General features: G+C 43.4%; 1 protein-coding gene across 2 annotated transcripts in view; it reads right to left on the reverse strand.

Moving 5' to 3' along the window:
* LOC148511633 (uncharacterized) overlaps positions 1-25,354 on the reverse strand; it is a 42,179-nt gene extending 16,825 nt beyond the window's left edge. The window contains exons 1-4 of one of the 2 annotated variants that reach the window (XM_088442027.1): positions 25,248-25,354; positions 9,499-9,554; positions 7,163-7,270; positions 2,068-2,163 (exon numbers count right to left, since the gene is read on the reverse strand). In XM_088442027.1, coding sequence (XP_088298153.1) covers positions 2,068-2,163; positions 7,163-7,270; positions 9,499-9,520 — 226 coding nt within the window. In that variant the 5' untranslated portion in view covers positions 9,521-9,554; positions 25,248-25,354. The remainder of the gene's footprint in view (positions 1-2,067; positions 2,164-7,162; positions 7,271-9,498; positions 9,555-25,247) is intronic. The other variant, XM_088442028.1, reaches the window with a different exon arrangement.
* Between the last annotated feature and the right edge of the window lie 619 nt (positions 25,355-25,973).

A 25,973-nucleotide genomic window follows, 5' to 3' on the forward strand; every position in this document is an offset into this window, starting at 1 on the left:
TCCTGCGGGGTACTGTATAAGGGCACTACTGGGGTACTGTATAAGGGCACTATAGGGGGCACTGTATAAGGGCACTATAGGGGGCACTGTATAAGGGGTGCTACTGGGGTACTGTATAAGGGCACTATAGGGGGCACTGTATAAGGGGTGCTACTGGGGGTACTGTGTAAGGGCACTACTGGGGTACTGTATAAGGGCACTATAGGGGGCACTGTATAAGGGGTGCTACTGGGGGTACTGTATAAGGGCACTACTGGGGTACTGTATAAGGGCACTCTAGGGGGCACTGCATAAGGGGAGCTACTGGGGGCACAGCATCAGGGGCTCTAATACAGGAAGCATTGCATAATGGGTTTTAATATAGGAGGCATTGCATAATGGGTTCTAATACAGGAAGCACTGCATATTGGGCACAACTACAGGGGGCATTGCATAAAGGGGTATTACTAAAGGGGAAACTGCATAATGGACACTATTACTGGGGGCATTGAATAAGGGGCACTACTACTGTGGGCATTGTGTATAAGTGTCAATAACGTGGTCATTGTGTGAAATGGGCACTACTGTGTGTCAGAACATAAATAAGGGACACTACTTTATGGTGTAATGTGAATCTCTAGCACTATGTGCGGTGTAATGTGGATAAGATTGTGCTACTGTGTGGCGTAATTTGAATTAGGGATAGTATTGTATGGCCATGTCCCTTTCTTTCAAGATCACGCCCCTTTTTTGCGCTACACGCCTTAGGCGCACGCTGTCCTTTTATTGATAAATCGCCGGGGGAGGGGGGGGTCGTTCCACCACATCTCTAGGACCACTTTAAGCATTGCTACCCAGAATATCGGGCGTGGCATCGACTGCTGGACTGGTAAGGGGGAAGAGTTCGCGGAGCTGCGCTCCATGGTCCCAATTTTTTTTTGTGGGGGGGGTGTCACCGTGCATTACAGTACCGGGTGACACCAACCCTAGTGACGCCTCTGCGTACTGCGCATGCATATGCATCGCAGTGCGAATGTGCGAAGTAGCCACTGTGATCTCAGTGACTGTGCAGACCCATCGCAGAGTGATTGACAGGATTTGCCATTTGTGGGTGGTGACGGGGGGGTTGTCGGAGAAGCGCAGGTTTGCTAGTGCGTTCACGCGCCGTTTCAGGGGCATGCATAAATTATCCACTGTGACAGCGTGCGCAGCCTGAGGCCTCATAGCATGCGTGGCTGTTAGCAATTTCTGAGTGAGGTCAAGGCTTGTGCAAGTGTGCATGAGGCTGCGATGGTACTCGATTGTACCAATGGTTTCGCTATTCTGCTTAATATTATGGATGTGTGTAAGGTAAAGTGGGCGTCCCTGTGCAGTGCTGCTAGGACATTGTTATCGAAACGTATTAGCAAAGATTAGCATATCATCGCAGTGCGTATTAGCAGCTGCGATCGCAATAGCGATCCTTGCTGAATCAGGCCCATTCTGTAACACAATATTATTCTACCTCAGGTGAAGTCAGCTGCCTCCGCACTTAGCTGCTGATCTCTGTATTCCATTATGAGGTATAAACCTGTATTGCAGCATATTCAGTGAACGTGTTTACAGTAGAGGTCAGCGATCTGTTTAATGACAGGAATTCTAGCATTTCCCAGCATGCAGCTATCTACGTCTGAGGTAACATTGTGTCATTGTGCACTGCACATACAGAAGTGATGGAAATATTTTCCAGACTACCTTAGTTATCCCATTCACACTTTGAATTAGAGATGTGCGGGTTTGGTTTTACTCGGATTTACTTTGATCTCAAAAACTGCATTTTATTGGCTACCGGCTATCACATGTTTTGGATGGCCAATAAAATCAATCCGAACTTGCGATAATTTTGGCGAAAAGAATCTAGTAAATCCGAGTAAAACCGAACCCGCACATCTCTACATTGAATACGTGTTTTCAATGACATCATCATCAATAACAATGTTTATTTCTAGGGTGCCACCGATTCTATACAAGCAACATCCTCTCGAAATAAGCTGACACCTTTCACATATTGTTCATTCATAGACAACACAACAAATGCATTCAATTTACCACATTGAACAGGTCTGTTTCTACATTTATACAACTGGGCGAGAAGGCGATCCAATCTGATGATGTTTGTCTCCATTGTCCAGTTGATTAACTCGACTGTTTGGAAAAATAAAAACAGAAAAGGTATTACTAATGCAAGAGTATCCAGATATAAGATCAACCTTCCACTTTCCATTAATATATGTACAAAATGAAACAAAAGCCATATCTTACAGCTCTGTACCTTTCCCTACGCCATAAATGCAGTGCAATAACCATGATCACTAATTTGGGTCCTGATGTATTTTAAGAGAGATATTCCATCCTCTGTAACACGGAATTGATGCGGCTTGTTACTTGTTGTGTGGACTTTCATCATCTTGTAAAATTGTCAAGGGCCCCGAGAGGGGGGCTCGGACACTAGTTACCCAAGCGCAGGCCTGTTGAAGGGTCCCGGGCCAGTTGCAGAGAGGGAAAAAAGGCCCCCGTTGCAGCATTCGCGATGCTGTGCATAGTATTTTACATCTATTTTGGGGGGGCATGGCCAAATAAAGGCTTTATGGCAGCACAGACGGTGTAATGGTTAGCATTACTGCCTCACAGCACTGAGGTCATGGGTTCAACTCCCACCACGGCCCTAACTGTGTGGAGTTTGTATATTCTCCCCGTGCTTGTGTGGGTTTCCTCCGGGTACTCCGGTTTCCTCCCACACTCCAAAAATATACTGGTAGGTTAATTGGCTCCCAACAAAAACTAACCCTAGTGTGTATGTGTGTGTGCATGTGATAGGGAATATAGAGTGTAAGCTCCTCAGGGACAGGGACTGATGTGAATGGCCAAATATTCTCTGTAAAGCGCTGCGGAATATGTGTGCGCTATATAAATAACTGGTAATAATAATAATAATAATGGCAAAGCCCTTAAAAAATCGATATAAAATACTATGGGCCTGATTCAGCATGGGTTGCAATTACAACAGCGTACGTAGATCGGTCGATGGTGCGTACTGTGCGTGAGATAGCATTTCGATTGCTTTGCTATCACACATGTAGAAAGAAAGCCATCGCAGAGTGAGTGACGGGGCGTCAGTGTTTGGGGGTGGTGACGTGGGAGTGGTCGGAGAAATGCAGGCGTGCCAGTCCATTTGAACGGCATTACTTGCGGGGTGCATAAATTAGCCTCTGCAATGGCATACGCAGTTTGAGTGCTCACTGCGTGCAACAAAAGTTGTAATTTCTGAGTCAGGTCAGGGCTGCAGTAATTCTGTGTGAGGGACCGATGTTACTTGATGGTACCGATGTATACGTAAGTCTGCGAGGTATTACGGATGTGAGATAGCGGTAGTGAGCGTCTCTATGCTGGCTTTGCGATTGCAAACATTAGCATATTTTCTCTCGGCATATCTGCATGCGTAATCGCAGCGGCGATTGCAATAGCATTCCGTAGTGAATCAGGCACTATGGCCCTGATTCAGAGCCGGACGCTCTGAAAGACCACCCACAGCTATTGCGAGCGGCCAGGATGATGGTCAAGACCATCGCGACCATCGGGCTTGCGACAAGACCCTTGTGGTAGGGTCTCGTGGCTGCAAGCCCCAGAGAGCTTCTGACTCTAATAGAGCCGGAAGCTCTCCCACTGACATCACTGGTGATGTCAGTGGGGCCGCCCACAAACGGCAGGCGTTCACATGGGATAAATCATGGTCTGAATCAGGCCCTATGTGCGGTGTCGCAAACCCTGCAAAGGGCAGGACACCTCTATGATATGGCTGTGCCCCCTAAGTACCCGGGACCCATGTATGTCTCAATGGCCCTGGAGATTGGAGTTGAATTGCGGCTAGCATATGATCACTCCCTTCCATGTTCCGGAGAATGTAAGAACTAGCAGATGTTTTTCTGAGCGATGAAAGACAAAAGATATCCCTTGAAAATTCCGGTGGCTGTGCTGAACGATATCTGTCATGTACATGACAGATTTTGGCAAACGACGAGTGATGAACGATATCGCATGACATCATTGAGGAAGTGGATTTTTTTCTCTGCAGCTGCTGCTAATATCTTTCGTTGTTCGTCGTTTACCACATATAAACTGCATAATATTGCTAATATCGTACAGCTATATGCGATAATTGACCAACATGTTGGAGAGATGATAGATGCGATTTATCGGCCGTGGGAGTACGCATCTGTCATCGTTCAGGGCCTATCCATTAGCAGATATAATGAACGATTGAACGATATATCGTTCAATCCTTAATTTTATCTGCTAATGGATAGGCCCCTTAACACCTCCCTTACCGAAATCCGACCTGAACCAGCAATCACCATACCTGATTTAGGAGATTAAGCTTAGAGCAGAGGTTCTCAAAAGTGGTCATCAAGGTACCCCAACAGTTTGGGTTGTAGAGATATCCATATTTTAGCACAGGTGATTAAATCAAATTTGACTGAGGTACTAATTAAGTCACCTTTGGTCAAGCATGGATATCTTTAAAACCTGTACCAAAAGGACACATCTTATTGGACTGGAGCCATAGTTATACTATGAGGGGGGGTGGCAATTTTTATCCTAATTCACCCTATTTAAATTTTAATATTCCTGGCTACGGTAGCAGTAATTTATGTAATAAAAACATATGTATTATACCAAAAAACAATGCTATTCACATTCTTTTTCAACATTAATCGGGTACCTAAAATAAAGTACACATTTATTATTGTAGAATTAAAAACAGCTTGAAAGGTACTCTATGGGGACAGTGAAATGTGCCTTTTTTATGGCATCAAACTTCTTTTAGTAATGTCAATAAGGTTTAGGCAATCCATTAAAGTGTTTATTAGCAGCAGTGGCTCCTACCCTTTTGGATGAGTGAGGCTGCCTTTGCCGAAGTAGAGGAGAAGACACTGTAGTCCCAGGCCGGGCGGCCGTGTCCTGGCATCTGTGCAATGGATCTGGCAGGCGCTGGGACTGGCGCAAGCACACAAGTGGCGATGGCGGTGCCGCACATGTCATAACATCAGCTTCTACGGACTGCATTGGCTGTAGCCCCTACAAGCAGGTTAGGGCTGCCCGATAGACAGAGGAATGGCATCCCACTAGAAGCACACTCTCTGCCAATAGCAGCCTGGACTGTAAATCACAGGGGAAGAAAACACCTCCCCCTTGGACTGCCTGTACTGTGTGTGACTGGCAGGTACAATAGTGCTACCCATGGGAAGTCACTGCCAGTCACAGTGTAGCCAGTGCAGTCATGGACTGCACCTGGCTCACTGAGGTGGCGGAATTTACTGGGTATCTTTTTTAAAATCCACCACTGTTTATTAGCAATACTACCTACCTAATGGAACATGCATAGTAAAATAATAAATCACTTACTAACCTGCACTGATATGATAGTAAAATGAGAATATTCCATTGCTGTAAATGGCTGCCTCATCTGTCCTGATTACCAGAAGTAAGTATAGACAAGAATAAAGTGTTTGACCACTGTCCTGCAGCGTGATTGACTTGCTGAGAACTGGTGCTACCCATCAGCTAATTAGGAAGCAGTGAGGACCGAACACAATTTAAAGGACCACTAAACCCAAAAATTAAACACTGACTGGCTTTGCCTTGTAAATGACTGCAACTTAAAAAAAACGATGGAGATCAGTCTGCATCCGGCACTTCCGGCAGACACGATCACTATTACATCCCAGCCTGCATCTTTTCACCTCATTCCACTAGAGACAGCTGCAATTCCCCTTACATATTTAGGACAACAATTCGAAAACATGGTAATGCTGTCATTTGAGTGGTTGTGACATCAGTGTTTGAATTAACCAATCCACACTGTGCATTTCTACAAAGCAAGTCTGTTAATAAGTTAGTTGTTTTTTTCCCGGTTGGTTATAAATAAGAGGGTTAGTTGTCAGGATATTTCAGCATCTGTAACAAGCAGTTACAGACAGGTAAGAAATGTTTATTTTACTGTGAATATACGTACATTGGAAATGTTGACAGTCTGCATATCGACATAACGTTTTTAGCATATTTCATGCCTAACTGTAACCATAACCACAGCCTGTCCCTAATCCTAACTGCAGCCTAACCCTTAACCTATCTCTAACCCTAAACCTAACAATAACAGGGACTGTCAACACTGGGCATGTGGACATTATGCAAGGGGGAGGGGCGGCGCGGACCACACCCAGGTGTCACCATTCCAGGGGGTGATATCAAAATGCCGGCACCTCCACAGTGACAGGCAGGTAGGTGCTGCACTGTGCAGGCACAGTCTCCGGGGACAGCCCTGTATCTCCGGAATGCTGGGCACGCCCCCCGAGAGTGATATAAATGTGGACTTCCCATGGAGCCACGCCCTCTTTTTGGTTCAGTTCTGAGCGCAGAGTGGGGTCCTTGTCCCAACAATTCAGGATCACCCTTCCCTCTGGGCCCCCATGTGGCTGCACCCACTGAAGTTACTAAACTTCCGCCACTGTGTAGAGGTGAGGTGTAATCTGATGAACTCTCTGTACTGTTGGGAACATCACTCCTTCCATTTTCTATCTTTCAGTAGATGGATTACTGCTAGCCTCCACTCCCCTACACACATTATGACATTACCTGTCACATGCAGCTCTGTCATCACTATCATTAAATATACATGCTGCTGTTACTATTATTTAATTGCACTCCTCCCAACATTTGAGAAGAGGGGATTGGGACAGTGTGTACGTGGCCTTGTGACATTTGCTTCACACTGGGGGCACACTCAGTGCTTTCTGAGCTGCCCCCAGTCCCTCTCTCGCTTCTGTTCGGATGGCGAGCGCAAATGTGCTGCATCCATTCACAACCCTTTCCTCCTGCTCCGGGACACTGCAGCTCATGGGTGGGACGGTGCTTGAAAGCGTGCCGGTCCTTCAAAATCTGGATGGTTAGGAGGCCTGCGATTGTCTAAAAAAAACTTGGTACCGTACAATCTCCCGGGGTGCCAATGTATTGTCAGATACGTTGATGAATATGTGCACTACAGCAACCCGTGTCAGCAAACTGTTGCAGTCATTCTCAGTGTGACAGATTGATACACTTGTGTGAGTGTGAAATGTCACTGTTCTCTCAGGACTCAGACACATACCTGGAGGCGTCAGTGATTCAATGTCTCCATTTGTATCCACTTGTTCTTCCACCTCTGGCGGACTTATTAACAATGTTGTCATTAGTGAATGGGCTGGGGTGATGGAGTCTGTAGATGACATTATTATTTTTGTTAATGAGAGTAGGGTCATCTTTATGTATGGGCACACTGGGCAGCTGCCCAGTGCCCCACGATTCTAGGAGCCTTTGAGCAGGGGTAGTCTGGGCAGGGGGTATCTACATGAAGTGAGCGGCCACTCGCTCCTTGCATAAGGCAAGCAGCTGAGAGGCAGGCAGAGAAAGATGCTTCCCGGCAGCTCCGATTGTGAATTACTCACAGTCAGAGCGGCAGGGGCTGGCTGGCAACTTTTAGTCTGGGGGGCATATACAATCAAGTGGCCCGGGCGTTTCTACCCGCACATGGCAACTTACCACCTCTTTTTACCATTCTATCCCATGGTAACATTCTGGATTACAAGTCTAAAGTGCATTGCTTTGCCCAGGTCCTAAAAGGTTGTTAAGACGGCTCTGAATGAGAGATTTACAAACTGTCCCTAAGGGTGTATACCTAAAGCAAGTCATGCAATCCCAATGGGGCCCCCATGTCTAGAGTAAAGAAAATGCCATTAAGGACCCCTCAATATGTTTGAAAACTAATTTGTCCAGGAAGCAGTAGGGAAATAATGAAGGTAATATAGCATGCTCTGACAACACGGTTCGCAGAACTGCGATGTTAAGCTTTGTTTTAGTTCATCTGACTTTAAGGGGTCAATTCAATTAGACGCAAAGCCCGCGATTGTGATCCTTGCAATCATGCAAATACAGCAGGAGGTGTATGCCCCCCATGCTGCATTTGCGATCCCAGCACTGCGACGGAGGTCCACACAGTCTCTGGGCTGGCCACTCCCGGAAAATGGGACGGACAGGCCCTGTTTCTGGGAACGTCGGCCACCCGCGCCCCCGTACCACCCCTTAAATGCCTCTGCCTGTCGGCAGATCCCTTGACGCAACTGCAGATTTAAGTCCCCATACTGTACTTTTAATTGTTAGAGACACACAGAATTGCAGCTAGTGGTTAAAGTGCCGGCAACAATATGGACCTCATTCAGAGCCACTCGCAAGCGCTGTGCGCTCGCAAGTGGCCCGATGGTTTGCGAACGCGCATGTGCACGCTTTGTTCTGCGCGGCGTGAACTACTCTGTGCGATCGCAGCCCGCTAGCTCGCCCAGCAAAGCCCAGTAGATTGAGTGACAGGAGAGGCCGTTTGTGGGTGGTAACAGGGGCAGTGCAGTAAAAACGGGGGAGTGGAGGTGCGAACGCAGGCGTGCCTGAGTGTTTTAACGCTGTTTCAGAGGCGTGCATAATTAACAGGCAGCTTCATTGCACACGTCATCAGCCTTTTTTTTTACACTGAAGTCCTCGCAGTGCTTGCGGTAGGGTAAGGCAACCACAATGGAGATGACGTGCACTAGTGGGCGTCTCTACATACGCTAATGGGTGACTGCATACACAGAGCTGTCGCTCGCACAGCTGTGCTTATGCCTTGGCGAGCGATCGCTTCCCATGCCGTCACTTTGTCATATTTGCATACACTGGATGCAAGCGATCGCATCTAGCGAGTGGCTCTGAATGAGGTCCAATGGCTTTGTGTTTTGCATAAGTAAACTAACGTCTAAATATAGACAAGGCAAGACCGGCTCTAGGCACTTCGTAGTTACATAACTCTATTATCTATTATCCATTTTAGGGCCTGATTCGGAGTTGTACGCACTGACAATATTTTTGCAGTTGACCAATGTTTTGCACCTGTGAAACGCAGAGGAAAGGCCTATTGCACACATGGGCGCTGACGTTTGAGACGGCAATAGCAAAGTATCTGTAATTGCAACGTCGTGAGAAGACTACTGCATTCCTGGGTGGAGTCGGGGAGGTGGCCGAAAGTGAGCGTAAAAAGAGGCAGATCCGTGGGTGTATTATGGGAGTTCCAATGTGTGTCTGATTGCGGCTGCGTTCCTAATCACAGAACCACAGTCTATGAGGTCATATTTAGACAGAGAGATGTACCTGAATCTGCGCAGCCCAGAACTTACTAAAGGAGTCGACGTACGTCTGATGTTGTGTGATCCCCAGAGGATCTACTCACAACGTAGATAAGGAGAGTGGGTGTAGCAGGATTTGATTAGTCTATTGCGCGCTGGTTCAGACAGGGAGTCTGTTGGCGGGCATTGGCATATTTTTGCACATAGGCTGTGAGAGAAATACCAGTTGTGAATGTAATAATTTACAACTCAGAATCTGGCCCTTAGTTTTTTAGTTTTTGCAACCAGTTATACTTACTTGAGCCATCCCACGATGCCATAATATTATTCCACCTTTCAGGCAATTTATCTTATCTGAGGAACAAACGGAGACATATTTGATTATTTGCAACTATACGATGCCTTTAAATATATGTTGCAAATTTTTTGGAAATATTGAGCAAAAGGCGTGATTTTATTATTATTATTATTCTTTATTTGTATGGTGCCAAAAGGGGTCCCCATACACAGAAACAGCATAAACAAAACAAGAACAAAGTCACATGCATATGGTTTATAAACAATGCTTCATCAGCAGTCATAATACCCAAAGGATAGGTGCCGTTCAGGCAGTGGAGAGGAGATGAAGGTATATGAGAGGGAAGGAAAAGCACAAGAGGGATGAGGGCCCTGCTTGTGAGTCTAAGCAGGAGGGGCAGACAGATATGAGCGACACAGAGGGAAGTGATAGTAAGCAAGGAGCATGGGGCAGTGGGGTAGGATGAGAGGTGAGAGGCTTTGATAAAAAAAGTGGGTATTGAGAGCCCGTTTGAAGGATTGTAGAGAGGTGGAGAGTCTGATAGGGAGAGGGAAAGAGTTCCAGAGGAAAGGAGCAGCATGGGCAATGTCTTGGAGGAAAGAGTGGGAGGAAGTAATCAGTTAGCAAGAGAGGCAGCATGCATTTGTGGAGCGAAGTGGGCAGGCAGGAGTGTGAAGGGAGATAACATCAGAGCTGTAAATAGAAGAGGATTGAGTGAGGGTTTTGTAAGTGAGTGTGAGGAGTTTGGAGTTGGGTTTTGAAAGGTAAGGGGAGCCAGTGTAGGGCTTGTAGGAGAATGGAGGCAGATGTAGTACATTTGGTGAGGAAGATGAGCCAAGCAGCAGCAGCATTGAGGACAGATTGGAGTGGAGAGAGGTGGGTGTCAGGGAGGCCAGATAAGAGGAGGTTACAGTAGTCCAGTTGGGATATGACCAGTGAGTGGATGAAGGTCTTAGTTGCCGCCAGGATGAGAAAGGGTCTGATCCTGGAGATATTTCTGAGATGGAAATGGCAGGACTGCAAAAGGTACTGAATTTGTGGTTTGAAGGAGAGGGAGGAGCCAAGAATATTTCCAAAACAGAGCACTTGCAGGCTACAGGAGATGGTGGTGCTGGTGTTGATAGATAGTGAAATTGTGGGAGTTAAGGTAATTCGGGAGGGTGGGAAGATTATCAACTCAGTCTTAGACATGTTAAGTTTAAAAAAGAGCAGAGAGGAAATGGCAAAGAGACAGTTGGAGATACAAGTGAGGAGAGAAGGGGAAAGGTCAGGGGAGGAGAGGTAGATCCGAGTGTCATAAGCATAGAGATGCTATTGGAGGCCAAAAGAGCTTATGCGCTTACCTAAAGAGTATGTATAAGGGGAGAATTAGAGAGGTCCGACAACGTAACCTTGGGGGACACCTATTGGTAGAGGGAGTCATGCGAGGAGACAGAGAAAGAATGCTCAGAGAGGTAGGAGGACAGCCATGAGAGATCAGGAGGCCAACAGTGTCAAAAGCAGAATAGAGGTCAAGGATAATCAGCAGAGAGTAGTGGCCCCTAGATTTGGCAACAAGGAGGTCACTGCTAATTTTAGTGAAGGCAGTTTCTGTGGAGTGGAGAGGAACGAAATCCCAACTGAAATGGATCAAGCAAGTTGTGAGAGGAAAGAAAGGTGGTAAAATAGAGTTTGAAGGCAAAGGGGAGAAGAGAGATGGGGTGGTACTTAGAGAGAGTGTGAGGTTCAAAAGTGGGATCTTTTTAAGACTGGGGAGACATTGCTTGAATGCAGAGGGGAGAGGTCCTGATGAGAGGGAGTGATTGAAGAGATGGGCAAGATGAGAACAGACATTAGGAGAAAGGAAGTGGAGCTGGGAATGGATAGAGTCGAGGGGGAAGGACCAGATTAGGGCCCTGACTTCCTCTCCAGACACTGGGGAAAATGGATGGGGAGAGGCAGCTGAGGAAGAAGGAGATAGGTATGATTTCCAGAGATTCATACATTGTTGACAATTTCTACTAGTTTTTGTAAAAATTCAAAAGACCAATGAGTAGATTTACTAAAAACTGATTATTTTTTTTTGCCATGCTTATTTGTGGTGGTATGCACTAAAAGTTGGTACAAGATTTATATTACCTTCAATACTCTAGACAAGTCTTTAGATGCTTATTATATTAATTTCTGAAACTATTTATAAGAACTTAAAATTAGATAAAAAAATGGTACTGCGTATCTCCGAGTGCCACCACAAAATAAGCACTGATCTTATGATAAATTAATGTATGCTTATAAGAAATATTATTTACTAACTGGGATACCCAACGTTGCCTGGGTTGAAGTATGGACCCTAAAGTAGACCTACAGCCTTCATTTGGAATGGGATATATCAGGAGCAGACTGACCTACAGAGCAGAAATCAGTATAGCTTCCAAAATCACTTGAGATTCAGAAATCATTCAGCTGCGGTTATATATGCTAACATGTTAGCAGCTGCAATAGCTGTAGTATGGTAATGCAGCAAGAGGTTTTATGCCTCCTGCATGCATTACTAATCCAGGCTGCATCCAATGAAAGGAGCATCGAATCATCTGCTATCCCTTCGGCCGGCTGAGTGACCATGGGGTAACTCAAGCCGGCCACCGCAGATGAGTTAAAGAGGCCAGGAAATCTCAATCAGCCGACAGAGATCCTGGCCTCTCCACTCACCTTCAACGGTGGTGACACGCCTCTGTTTTGTGAAACGGGGGCTGTCGCCACCCCCCTCCCCACCCAGAGACGGCAGCAGACTGTCAATCACTGACAGTCTGCTGCCGGGTTGCGTGCATATACGCAGTACGGATCAGGCGCATGTGCAGATTCCCGATAATCATGATTCTCCTTGATCCCTGTCACTGCGTCTGCAGCTGCAGCTGAATTACTCTACAGACAAACATTGAAGACCATGTCTAGCAGTACTGCCATCAGGGGGGAATGCCCGGGATGGAGTCCGCAGTGGCACTATGTGGCTGCAATCAATCTTCCCTGCCGTTTGTAATCTCCATATGCTAAACTCTGCCAGGATCAATGGTTGTGGATTGATTATGCTGTCTGCCACAGTCTGAATGAGTCTAGTGGAATGTATCGAGTGCTGAGCTGCTCAAGAGCCTGCCAGAGTGTGACAGTGTGTATATGAAGCCAGCCTAGGGATGGCCATCGGTATGGTTACCATCGATCGGTACCATCGATGGCAAAATAACAATTGGCCATCGATGGTTACCAACTATGCAATGGTTGACCATAGATGGTTTCACCAACCAATAGTCATCCCTGTTCTATGACTGACTGGTCCATGGGCCAATCAAAACTGGGGGCATGGCTTCACGGGTGTCAGGGGGCGGATCTATGCTCTGTATCCCCTCACCTTGTAAAAAAAATACTATTCGGTTATGCTTTTCCATCGATGGAGGGAAGCCATCTGGTTTTCCCCTATCATTGGGAAAAACATTCGATATTGGCCATAAACCATCAATGATTATGAATCATTGATGGTCGATGGCCATCCCTAAGCCAGCCCCTCAGCCCCAGAACCTGTGTAATTTAGGAGTGTCCCAGTTGTATGGGATTGTGTGACAGTGTGTGTCCCTGATGAAGTTTAAACCTTGGCAAAAACCTAATCCTGGTCAAACTAAACCACCATGCCAAATTTGGTGGAGCTAGGTACAATACTCTGGCTGTGCATAAAGGACAAACAGACAGACACACACACACACACACACACACATTTTCTCGCTTGCTATATAGATTAATTCTATTAAGAGGAAATATTATCTATTAAATATGTTAAGGACAATGGGCCTGATTCAGAATTGTTCGCTAATGCTGATGCCTATGGGTACGCACATGCTATGTGAAAATATGCAAATGTTGCAGCCACCGTGAGATCTATTGACTCGCCCATCTGGTGGCTTTGAAAAGCCCCGCATCTGTATACAGGTCATTCAATTATCTCATTCCAGAGCAAGCCAATAGTCCCGCTGTATGGCCGTGGGAACCGAGAAGCCTGTGGACCCTTTTTTTTTTTTTTGAACAATAATTTTTTATTGAATTTTGGTCTTTTTTTGCAAACAAAAAAGAAGGGGTACAGAAAAAAAAGAATGGAAAGAAAAAACATGGGGGGGATACAGGAAAATATCATTCAAGAAAATCAAAACATCACATTAAACCAGAAAACAAATCAAAATCAGTGTATGACATACACAAATAGTAGAGGACACTCCACAACCCAAAAACCAAAATACAGAACATATCAAAACCTTGAAGTATCAATGTGTGGTTATTGGAAGGCATGGACCCACCGTGATAAATTCATGCCAGCTGAACCACTTTATCATTGATGAGTTAGCAGAAGAAGAATAGGGGCAGTTTAAAGTTTCCATCCAGAAACTATAATTTATTTTGGACTTTATCAAAGAAAGGGGGGGGGAGGTTTATCCTGCTTCCAGAACTGAGCAATAGCTGACCTGGTAGCAATAAGTACATGACTTATAAAATATCTGTGGTTAACTGGGACATCATCCTGGAATATACAGTATGTAAGAGAGCAGTGGAGGGGGGCAGAGACAGCCGCAGACCGGTAACCTTCAGGATCAATTCCTCTACCTCCAGCCAAAGGGGGCGTATAGTAGGGCAATTCCAGAAAATATGAAAGCTCACCAATTTGACAACATGCATGCCAACACAAACCAGATTGGGAAGGCCAAATTTTGTGTAATCTAACGGGGGTGATATAAATGCGATAGAGCAATATCATGTACATTTCAATATGTTCTTATACATCTAGACATTTTAAATATAGAAAAGAAAAGTTGGGACCATACATGCGAATCTAAACATATATTTAGGTGGTATTCCCATTTAATAATGGCTGGTGACTTATCTAGTTCTTCCGCTGTAAGTATGAGAGAGTACCAAAAAGATATACAGTACCTCCTTTGCGAGAGATTGAAGATATACGTGAAAAAACATGGGGAGGAATCATACCCGTCGAGCCTACTAAATGCGGAAAGGACTGAATCCAGTGTCTGACTTGAAGGAATTTATAGAAATCTCTAGAGGGGATGGAGAAGCTAGCCTGTAATTGGGTGAAGGAAAGGAAAGTATTATTTATAAAGAGGCCACGGAGGGTACGTATACATTGAGGTGCCAGGGGAGCAGGTTTGGATTTGGAATTAAATATGATAAACCTTGAATAGAAAAGTGGAGAGATGGCAGGTTAAATTGTAGAAGGGCAGATTGGCCATCCCACGCTTTGAGAGAAGCTAGTGTCGCCCTTGACATAGATTTTAAAAAGATTGTAGAACTGGATGGAATCCAGAGTAAGTTGCAAAGGGGGAATTTGCCTAGCATATCACTTTCCAGCATAACCCAGGGTTTAGGGTTAAGAACATTCGACCAATCACTAAGCTGATTGACCAAGCACGCAGCTTGATAGAGTGCTAGATTGGGGTAAGCCAAGCCCCCAGACGATCTAGAGATCATTAGATATTTCTTAGCGAGCCTTTCTCTCTTATTATTCCAAATACATTTAGTCAGCAATGCATAAAATCTATTTAACCATGATGGAGGGTCCTAGGAATTGACCTAAATAAATACATGAGTTTAGGAAGAAGTGTCATCTTGACGGCCGCCATTCTGCCCATCTAGGAAACCTCATAGTTCATCCAATCCTTTGTGAAGGCAATAAACTGATTCAAAAGGGGGCCATAATTATATTCAAGAAGAGTGTCTTCTTGAGCTGACAAAGAGATACCCAAATAACGGAGAGACAGTGATTGCCAATTATAGTTATAGTGAGATTTAAGGGAATACAGGAGCTGGGGTGGAACATTTAATGCTAATACTTCCATTTTAGATGTGTTTAATTTATATTATGAGGCCCCGTGGACCCTTTTTAATACATATGGTGATTCATATGTATCCAAATACAGTAGTTTTCTGAGGTGTAACTGCATTATTAACTTTGATACATCCCACCCATATTCTTTGAGTGAAAAGCCCATGGGAATCACATACCCCTGCCTTTGAGCCACTCTCTATATACTATTTAATCTGGTTCACACTCTGCTGATCCCGGACACTTTTTCGTGATGTCTCACAGACACAAAAAGCTTAAAGCTTGTGGTGGCCCCCTCCAATAAAATTGACACACTGCCACCACTGTGCCCATTACCTTGCCCCCCAGTGCACCCCCTATATGCCACACAATGCCCCCCCCAAAAAATTATAGCACAATTCTAAAGCTACTATTTTTCCTTGCTTTATAATTTGAACGTTGACCCTCATAACCTAGACCGACTAAAATTCTGAATTTTCTATGCACATGCCATCTTCCTAAAGTAACAACACTCATTCATTAATGTAGCAGTTTACAGAGAACGTGGGGTAGATGCACTAAACATTGGAGAGAAATAAAGGGGAGGGATAAAGTACCAACCAATCATCTCCTAAATGTCATTTTACATGCTGTATATGAAAATGACAGTTAGTAGCTGATTGGTTGGCACTTTATCTTTCTCCACTTTATCTCTCTCCAAGGTTTAGTACATCTCCCCCATAGTGAGGGTTATAAAATACCTGCTCCAGGACCGGAAGGTTTTACCGCTCCCTAATATTAAACCTGTACTGATTCCCTGACCCCTATGCTTGTATACTTATTCAACTCTGTTGGAGGCTTTATGGGGCCATCACCAGAGCTGAAATAGTAGTCATTCCAAAACCTGGCCTTGACCCCACTCATGCTAGTAGTTATAGACCTATATCCCTCTTAAACGTGGATATCAAGATATTTGCAAAAATTCTAGCATATAAACTGGTATCTGTCATACCGTCACTGATATATCATGATCAGTTGGGCTTTATCCCCAACCAACAAGCATCTATCAATATGAGAAGAATCATAGATCTTATCCATGTATGTAACTGCAAATAGCTTCCAGCTCTGGTGGTGGTCCCGTGATGCAGAGAAAACCTTCGACAGAGTGGCCAGGCCACTCGTGCAATGCACACTTGAGAGCATGAGGATTGAGGGAACTTGAGGTAGAGGTAGGGCAGCACCATACCAAAACATTTCTGTTACAGTGCTCATTAGTGGGTTTACATTAAATTCTTTCTCGGTCACCAATGGCACCAGACAGGGTCACCCCCTGTTGACCGTAATAGTTGCACTAGTATGGAACCCCCAGCATCTCATACATGTAACAACCCTGACATTTCAGGAATTATGATTTGCCATTGTGATTATAAAATTGCCTAGTATGCTGATGATGTGCTTCTGGCCCGCACCAAACCTCACATTTCACTCCCAAACCCCCTGAATGAGGTATATACGATGACCTTTCTGACTACAAACTAAACACAGAGAAGTTGGAGATTTCAGATGTAGTAAACATATACTCTGACACTTTGCGAAACGTCAGTTTCAACTTTGACTCATATCTTTGGGTCTATATCACCATGTCTTATACTGAGCTATATGTTACCTACTGTATATGTTCTCTAGTCTTATTGACTTTCTAAAAAAAAAGACCTTTCCACTGGAACAAACAAATTATTTATTGCAAAGTTGTGGTTAAAATGTCTATGCTCCCCAAACTTTTATATCTGTGGCAAACCCTTATGATTCCAATTCCTTCCATAGTCCTTGAAAATTTCCAACAGGCTATCTTCGAGTTTATATGGATAGGTCGGAAACCCAGAAAGTAAATACGGATATTCTATATATAATACCACATACACAGAAGGATTGGCATTCCCGATCTCATTAAATATTGCCAAGCAGGGCACTTAACCCAGTATGTCCTTTGGCACTGTCCTCCCTCAATTGCTATCTTTGGAAGTCCATCAAAGCAGACTTGATAGACATGAGTTCTCTCTCCTCGTTACATTGGATTGTCCCTCACAGTTGCCCTAGGGATGCTACATTGGTACCAGCTCTAAAATTCTCCTTGTCATTATGGGACTCGTGTACCCACAGCTACAATTTGAAATCATTACATACCTTACTTATTCCTCTCTGCAATTTCCTCCAGGTCAAAATCAAAGGGCATTTCAGACTTCGACGTGGAACATTTTCCTATTTCTTATCCAATTAGCACTTCTGCACTTATTCCTGGACTTTTCAGATCTCCAATCTCAGAGACTGGAGACTTTTTTAAAAATATTTGCAACACAGAAGCTTCTATCAGGATCCAGTCAATAGATGTACATTAAAAAGGTTGACAATGCCTAGATAGACACCACATGGTAGACAATAGGTCAACAGGGACAAAATGTCAACATGGATGAAGATAGACAGGTACAAAAGGTTGCAGGGTTAGGCACTTACCAGAGGGTTAGGATTATTGTTTAGGAAGGTGAGTTAGGATTAGGCACTTACACCAACAGTTAGAGTTAGGTACTAGGAGGGACAGTTAGGGTTAGACACTTACCGGAGGGTTAGGGTTAGGCAGTAGGAGCAATGATTATGGTAGGGCACTTACCCCGACAGTTAGGGTCCAGCTCCAGGAGGGAGGGTTAGTGTGAAGATTAGGGTTAGAAAAAAAACCCAGGTCTTGACTATTTTTGTGTCGTCTCTTTGATCCTGTTGACCTTTTGTACCCTATCTTCATCCACGTAGACCTTTTGTTTATTGACCTTTTGTCCCTGTCGACCTACTGACTGTCTACCATGTGGGGTCTATCTAGACATTGTCTATCTTTTTCATGTAGATCATTTATACCAAACCCTTTCTATCAGTCCCTTCATAAATCCTCCCAGCTCCTACAAACTACACTGCTAGAGTCACTCTGTCGATGTGAAGCGATGTGAAGTTTCCTCTAAGGGCTTGATTTCTTCTCTCTATAAAACTCTACTAGTCGACAACCAAACTCCAAATGATGGTATGGTACTGGGCACCAACACGCAGTCATTCCATTTTCCGCAATACCTCGGACTTGTGCTGGAGATTGGGCAGGCAGATGGGCATCCTGCTGCACATTTGTGGACGTGGCCTAAGCTGGTTCCATACTGGACTAATTAAGTGGATTAAGTCTATAACTAGTATTCAAAATTGTGGCTCACCTCACTTCTTCCTAACGCATACTGTAGGCCTATCCCAGTCATTTGCAAAACCTTTTCAAGCATATCTTCAAAGCAGCTAAATGTCAGATCAGGCTATCATGGAAATCAGTGGAGCCGCACTTCTACGATGTCAATACAGTCCTTTCACTCTCTGGGGCCAATTTATCAACACTCGCATTTGCAATGCAATCTTGGCGCATTACTAGCACCCATGATTTTATTGCAGGATGCGATCTTGGCACCAGCATGTATCGAATAGCCCCCGCAGGGTCAGGGGCTCTGAAAGGAGCCGTGTCCCTGCAAGGCGTTCGGAGTGTGGAGACCGTCTCTTCACTCCTGTTCTGGCCTCCTGCACATGTGTGGTCTACAGATCACGCATGTGCGAGGGAAAATGCCAGAGATGGTTCCTAAGGAACCCTCTCATGGTTTGTTTTGCGATGTGTAGCCCATAGTCTAAAGCAGCACAATATCATCTTTAGATGGCATTATTTACGGGAGGCCAAGATCTTGAAATGTCTTCTCTTCTTTAAATATGCTCCTATAATGCATCTACATGTCTAGAAATATAAGGATGCAATCTAGCATTTACCTTTAGGAAACTTCAGCTCCCACTATGTGTTGCTTCAGGTTACAGAAATTAAATATCTAGAAAGCATTTTTAAAGGTAGAATAAAAAAAGAAAGCAATGATATGATATTAGGATGTAGCATTAAATAATTAATAGAATGTGATCTTGCATTACTCTCAGTGAGTGTGGAATGCTGCGGTATCACCAGACCAGAAATGTTGCATTCCAACCTGTTGTTTCCTTAGGCCATTCCAGTTACTGTTGTGTCCTTAGGAGGAAGTGATACCAGGGCTCATATGTTTACAGTAATGTATATACAGTAATAATAATAATAATAATAATAAGGACTGTAAAATAAATTGTATCTGTGCAGTCGTATTGCTGTTTATGGCACAAGTCCCTTCAGATTAACCTGGAAGTGTTGGAGAAGATCATCTTGCTTTTGTATTCTAAATAGGGTTGGACATTTGAGGCTCATTAGTGGCATCTTGCATCCTGTCACAATTGCTATGCTATTGGTATTGTCTCTCAAAGGTTTCCTTAACGTGATTTCGCACCACTAGAACACTTCCGGTCATCAGCCCAAGAACCAGAAGTAACTTGCACATCTACCATATAAACAGGATGCAGGCACACAGACCACTGCCTTGATAAAGAACCTGGAGGGCTCGAAATGCGTCAGTTATTTGGGCTGGCCAGGCACTCCATTCTCCACCATCGGAAGGGATCCCATGAAGAGAGGATCATGGGCCATTACCGTTAGACATGTGCATTTCCATCCACTATCTGGTAGGAGTTTGGACAATCCTGAATCTATGTTTTATAATTATACTGTATGTTCTTTAAAACATTTATAGGTGCACTGAGCTACCAAGGAGAACACCCAGATGAGGAATACTACCTCACTATAACTGATGCATTCTACCCAGTTATAAATAAGTAAGGAGAATATGGGAGGAGTCATGTATTCACATTCTGTATGTATCGCAGTGCGCGTGTGCGAACCGGGCAGTGCGATGGGGTATGCGTACGCAGGGAGCCTGCAGCCCCAGGGCCAAGTGATTGACATCAAGTGCCATTTGTGGGTGGTGACGGGGGAGTGGTCGGGCAAACGCAGGCGTGCCTGTGCGTTTGGAGGGCATTTCAGGGGCATGCATAATTAAGCCCTTGCAGCAGATGCAGCCTGAGGTCTAGTTGCATACAGGAAGTCTCGCTATGTCTACCACTATTGTGCATATGGGTCCGATGGTTCTCGATGTTACCAATGTTTCCGCTGTCTTGCTAGGTATAGAGGATGCAAGTAAAGGGAAGTGGGTGGTATTATGTAGTGCTGGGCGTCTGCTTATTCTGCTGCTATTGCCGTGCGTATGCATTCATTAGCATATTCTCGCAGCGGCCGGGTGCTTGTGTCTGCATCCATGCGTTCCTTACTGAATCAGGCAGGTTCAGAACCCCTGGGACGTTCAGCCACATGACTAATTAGGCAATATGAAGTTTCCAATTAGCTTAATTAGTACAATAATTACATGGTGTTAATAAATCGCCTCTAATTACCCCAAAATAAACTTTCAATAATTGATGCACCCCAAATTTAATTACAGTATTTGTTTAAATGAAATATAGATTTTTGCCATTTTTTCAAAAAAATTAAAAGTGACCTCAAATTACCCCATAATCACCTTTTTTCTATTTTTTTTTTTTTTTACTTTTGCATTTTATTTATTTTTAATTATACAAAAAAGGTTTGCTTTTATAATTTTTGTATGATACAGGCTGTTCCACAATTAAAAAAAAAAACAAAAAAACTCCTGATAGTTTCATAGTGTTGGGTTCCCAGTTGGCAATGGTCTGGTGGTGCGGGGGCCCTCTGTGCACACAGAGGTACCCCGTGAGCAGTACCGTTGCACGCTTCGCTGGGGCCTATTTCACAGGAGCTTCCTGTGAGAAAGTAATAAACTATCAGGTACTTAATCTCTCCTCCGCTGTTCTCTCAACAGCTGCGGCTCTACGCTGACACCCTGCAATGCACAGCAACAGGGTTAGCTCTGAGCCAGTGCAGGCAGCAGAAACAGCCCTATTGTTTTTTAACTGTGCCATTGCACTGGACTCTCATCCCCAGTGAGATGTTTTGTTTGGCAAGATTGGGGAAAGCAGATCCCAGTGCATTTAAATACACAGATACTGCTTTTTTCCTTTCTCCTCTCTAACCAATTGGTTTCTATCGAAAGTATTTTAACTGAGATTACCCGCTACTGTATTTGAGGGACGCCTCGTTAAACAATTGACTATATCTATAGATGGGCATATGGTCTGGTTGAAGGTGTAATTTTAAACTGTGTGTTTTTCACTATAATTGTTTATTTTCACCAATATATTCGCCGATATTTACCCATTTGGTAAATATAATCACTAATTAGCACTGTGTACATATTCAAGAATTCAACTTTTTTAAAAAATGTTTATTTTTATTTTTATTCCCATTTTTTCATCATTTTTTTTTATATGTTATATATTATACAGTCAGGTGCATAAATATTGGGACATTGACAGAATTTTCATATTTTGGTCTCTATTCACCACCACAATGGCTTTGAATTGAAACAAACAAGATGTGCTTTAACTGCAGACTTTCAGATTTAATTTGATGGTAATTACATCCAAATCAGGTGAACGGTGTAGGAATTACAACGGTTTCTATATGTGCCTCCCACTTTTTAAGGGGCCTAAAGTAATGGGACTATCAACTCAAAAGCTATTTCATGGACAGGTGTGGGCTATTCCCTCGTTATTTCATTATCAATTAAGCAGGTAAAAGATCTGGAGTTGATTCTAGGTGTGACATTTGCATTTGGAATCAATTGCTGTCGACTCTCAATATGAGATCCAAAGAGCTGTCACTATCAGTGAAGCAAGCCATCATTAGGCTGAAAAATCAAAACAAACCCATCAGAGAGATAGCAAAAACATTAGGTGTGGCCAAATCAACTGTTTGGAACATTCTTAAAAAGAAAGAACGCACTGGAGAGCTCAGCAACACCAAAAGACCCGGAAGACCACGGAAAACAACTATGGTGGATGACAGAAGAATTATTTCCCTGGTGAAGAAAAACCCCTTCACAACAGTTGGCCAAATAAAGAACACTCTCCAGGAGGTAGGTGTATATGTGTCAAAGTCAACAATCAAGAGAAGACTTCACAAGAGTGAATATAGAGGGTTCACCACAAGATGTATACCATTGGTGAGCCTCAAAAACAGGAAGATCAGATTAGAGTTTGCCCAACAACATTTAAAAAAGCCATTACAGTTCTGGAACAACATCCTATGGACAGATGAGACAAAGATCAACTTGTACCAGGGTGATGGGAAGAGAGGAGTATGGAGAAGGAAAGGAACTGCTCATGATCCAAAACATACCACCTCATCAGTGAAGCATGGTGGTGGTAGTGTCATGGCGTGGGCATGTATGGCTGCCAATGGAACTGGTTCACTTGTATTTATTGATGATGTGACTGCTGACAAAAGCAGCAGAATGAATTCTGAAGTGTTTCGGGCAATATTATATGCTCATATTCAGTCAAATGCTTCAGAACTCATTGGACGGCGCTTCACAGTGCAGATGGACAATGACCCGAAGCATACTGCAAAAGCAACCAAAGAGTTTTTTAAGGCTAAAAAGTGGAATGTTATGCAATGGCCTAGTCAATCCCCTGACAGGAATCCGATTGAGCATGCATTTCACTTGATGAAGATAAAACTGAAGGTAAAATGCCCCAAGAACAAGCAGGAACTGAAGACATTTGCAGTAGATGCCTGGCAGAGCATCACCAGGGATGAAACCCAGCGTCTGGTGATGTCTATGCGTTCCAGACTTCAGACTGTAATTGCCAGCAAAGGATTTGCAACAAAGTATTAAAAAGTGAAAGTTAGATTTAGGATTGTTTAGTTTGTCCCATTACTTTTGGCCCCTTAAAAAGTGGGAGGCACATATAGAAACCATTGTAATTCCTACACCGTTCACCTGATTTGGATGTAATTACCCTCAAATTAAATCTGAAAGTCTGCAGTTAAAGCACATCTTGTTTGTTTCATTTCAAAGCCATTGTGGTGGTGAATAGAGGACACAATATGAAAATTCTGTCAATGTCCCAATATTTATGCACCTGACTGTATGTCCTATAATTTAGGAGGATACATACAAATTAATTGTTGAGCTCATACGTGTTTTTTTATACTGTCTCCTTGATTTTATGAGATGAACCAATTAAAAGTTATATTTTAATATAAAAAGGAACATATTGAGGTGGGCCTCTGCACAAAGGAGTACTTCTTTTCTTTCTAAATTGAACTACCTCAGGTTTCCTGCTCCTAGGGTGCATATTACAATGTACAACATACCATTAGTCTTCTAAAGTGATATCTATACATTTTCTCAGTGCAGTGTATCATCATCCCTCCGTTTCCCTTTCCCATACCGTACATATTAACGTAATCAAGATCATCAGTGTGAAACTTATTCCAGAAGTTATAGCACCCGCAAGTCAGAACCCACCAAGCGACTTTTCACCAACCATTTTAGTCATAATTCACAACTACACGCCCACACCATGCCTTTATTGTATTTTAGCTTTATCGGCATCCCCACTGCCTGCGTCTGCATACCGAGTCTAGCCCCGATCCCAGCACTTTAGTTGTACACAGTGGCACGTACGACTGAAAAAAGACGCACCTTGTGAAATGTCACGCATGGCACTACAGAGAAATGCAAAAATGATCCACAAATCACGGTTACGCCTGACTGACTAATTAGGCCTAATATTTACTTCACAGGGCAACCATAGTTGGTAAATATCTCCTAATTTGCAAGGATTTAAACTAAGACATATCCCTGGAAATGCACCACCTTTCAGTATCAATCAATAAAATCCTTACATTTCTGCATATAAGACACATTTTTTAACCAACTGTTCTTTTGCTGCGATTGGTATGATGTGTACAATACACTGTCGACAGTCAAAGTGTCAACCCTAGAATGCTGACTCTGTAGTGATGTTACTTATAGCGTAACCGTGCCAGCTTTGTAACTTTAAACATGATGGTAAAGCATCATCTTTAAAGTTATAATGTCAAAACAGTTACAATGCTTAAAATAAAAAGACTACTGCGCTGGCATTCCCTGGTCGACATTATTCCGTAGACATTTTAACAGTCCAAGTGCCGACTAATTAACTACCGACCGTTATTCTATAGAAATGTAATATTTGCTGAAGAGGAGACTTAAAGATGAAGAGAATCATTAGAAATTCAGACAGGGATGGTGTTAGCGGGGTGAGCTTATAGAACGTGACCTTGGGACTGATAGTTGTCTGGCTTTTACGTGCAGTTTTAAATAATTATTTTAATGTTTTCAAGATTGTAGAAGTGTAACCTTGCACTCTGTATCTAAGACATTTAATAAATCTGAATCATATGAAACATATATAAAGCACTTAAAGACCTGGATACAATTTTTTTAACAAATGTTTGAAAGAAAATACAAAGTCAGATAGTAGTGTACCAATAGAGTGTGTGTGCACGTGTGTATCCATGTGTGTTTTTATATATATATATATATATATATATATATGTATATATATATATATGTATATATATATATATATATAAATATATATATATATACATATATATACATCGCTCAGTTAGCTTAAGCTGAGTTAGGAGCAAAAAAAAAATAGCAATTTGCTCTTGGAATAAACCATGTCGCGGTGACAGAGGGTTGTTGTGCAAATATTTTTTTTATTTTTTTTTTGCATGTAGGGTAAATACAGGCTGCTTTTGCACATAGTCAACAAATACTGGGCAGCTTTGTTTTTACATGGACATCTACAATTGAGTTAGGACACGTCGTTTTACCAAAATATAAATCTCTCAGCAAATGTTAAAATCTTCTCCACCGGCTGCAGTGCAACATGATTTTGCCAGAGTACAAATTTACCCCTTTTTTTCTCCTTTGATTTTTTTAATTTGCTCCTAACTCTGCACAAGTCCGTATATGTTCCATTACATTTCTATTTTAAGAATGTAACATGAATCAAATTGACTTACAGATCAGTATCCAGGGACCTCACTTCCAGTCCCTTCTCCCAGGAAGAGTGGTTGCTTGCTGAATAAGAAGTATCTCTATTCTGTATCCATAATATAGATCAGTTATCCAATATAACTACCCTACAGAAGAAGAATAACAAACACATCCCCAGATTTTAGAGCATAAAAGTTCACACCCAGGACTGCTTACAAGGAAATAAGATACCAATAGCAGCCTGCTTGAAACCTAGCTGATTTGCATAAAAGACATCTCTAGGTATTTCCAAAAGTCATGTGACGTCCCAGGCATGTAATCTCCTCGGGAGGTTATTCTGTAAAGTGCAATAGTGTCAATAAAATGAATGTGAATTATTCTAAAAATAATGCATATTCGGACCTGATTCAGCAAGGAACGCAGTTGCTAATGCGCACGCAATCGTCCGATTGTTGCATTCTGTGCATGTGTATGCATCTCAGTGTGTGAGTTGGAATTGGTTTGAAGTCCCAACGACTGAATAGCTATCCCGATGCCAGCAGCCTGAAGGGAGATGATCCCGATATGGCAGGTGAGCACCCTATCCCTACCCCTCTCACCCCTACACCCCAAAGCCTCCCTTAGTGGTGCCCAACCCTAATCTCCCCTCCCAGTGCCTAACCCTAATCCCCCCTTACCGCACCCTAAACCTAACCCTCCGGGGGGGTGCCTAACCCTAACCTTCCCCCCGGGGATGCCTAACCTTAACCCTC

This window comes from Taudactylus pleione, unplaced genomic scaffold (genome assembly GCF_031769625.1).
Source record: "Taudactylus pleione unplaced genomic scaffold, aTauple2 ptg000302l, whole genome shotgun sequence".
Lineage (NCBI taxonomy): Eukaryota > Metazoa > Chordata > Amphibia > Anura > Myobatrachidae > Taudactylus > Taudactylus pleione.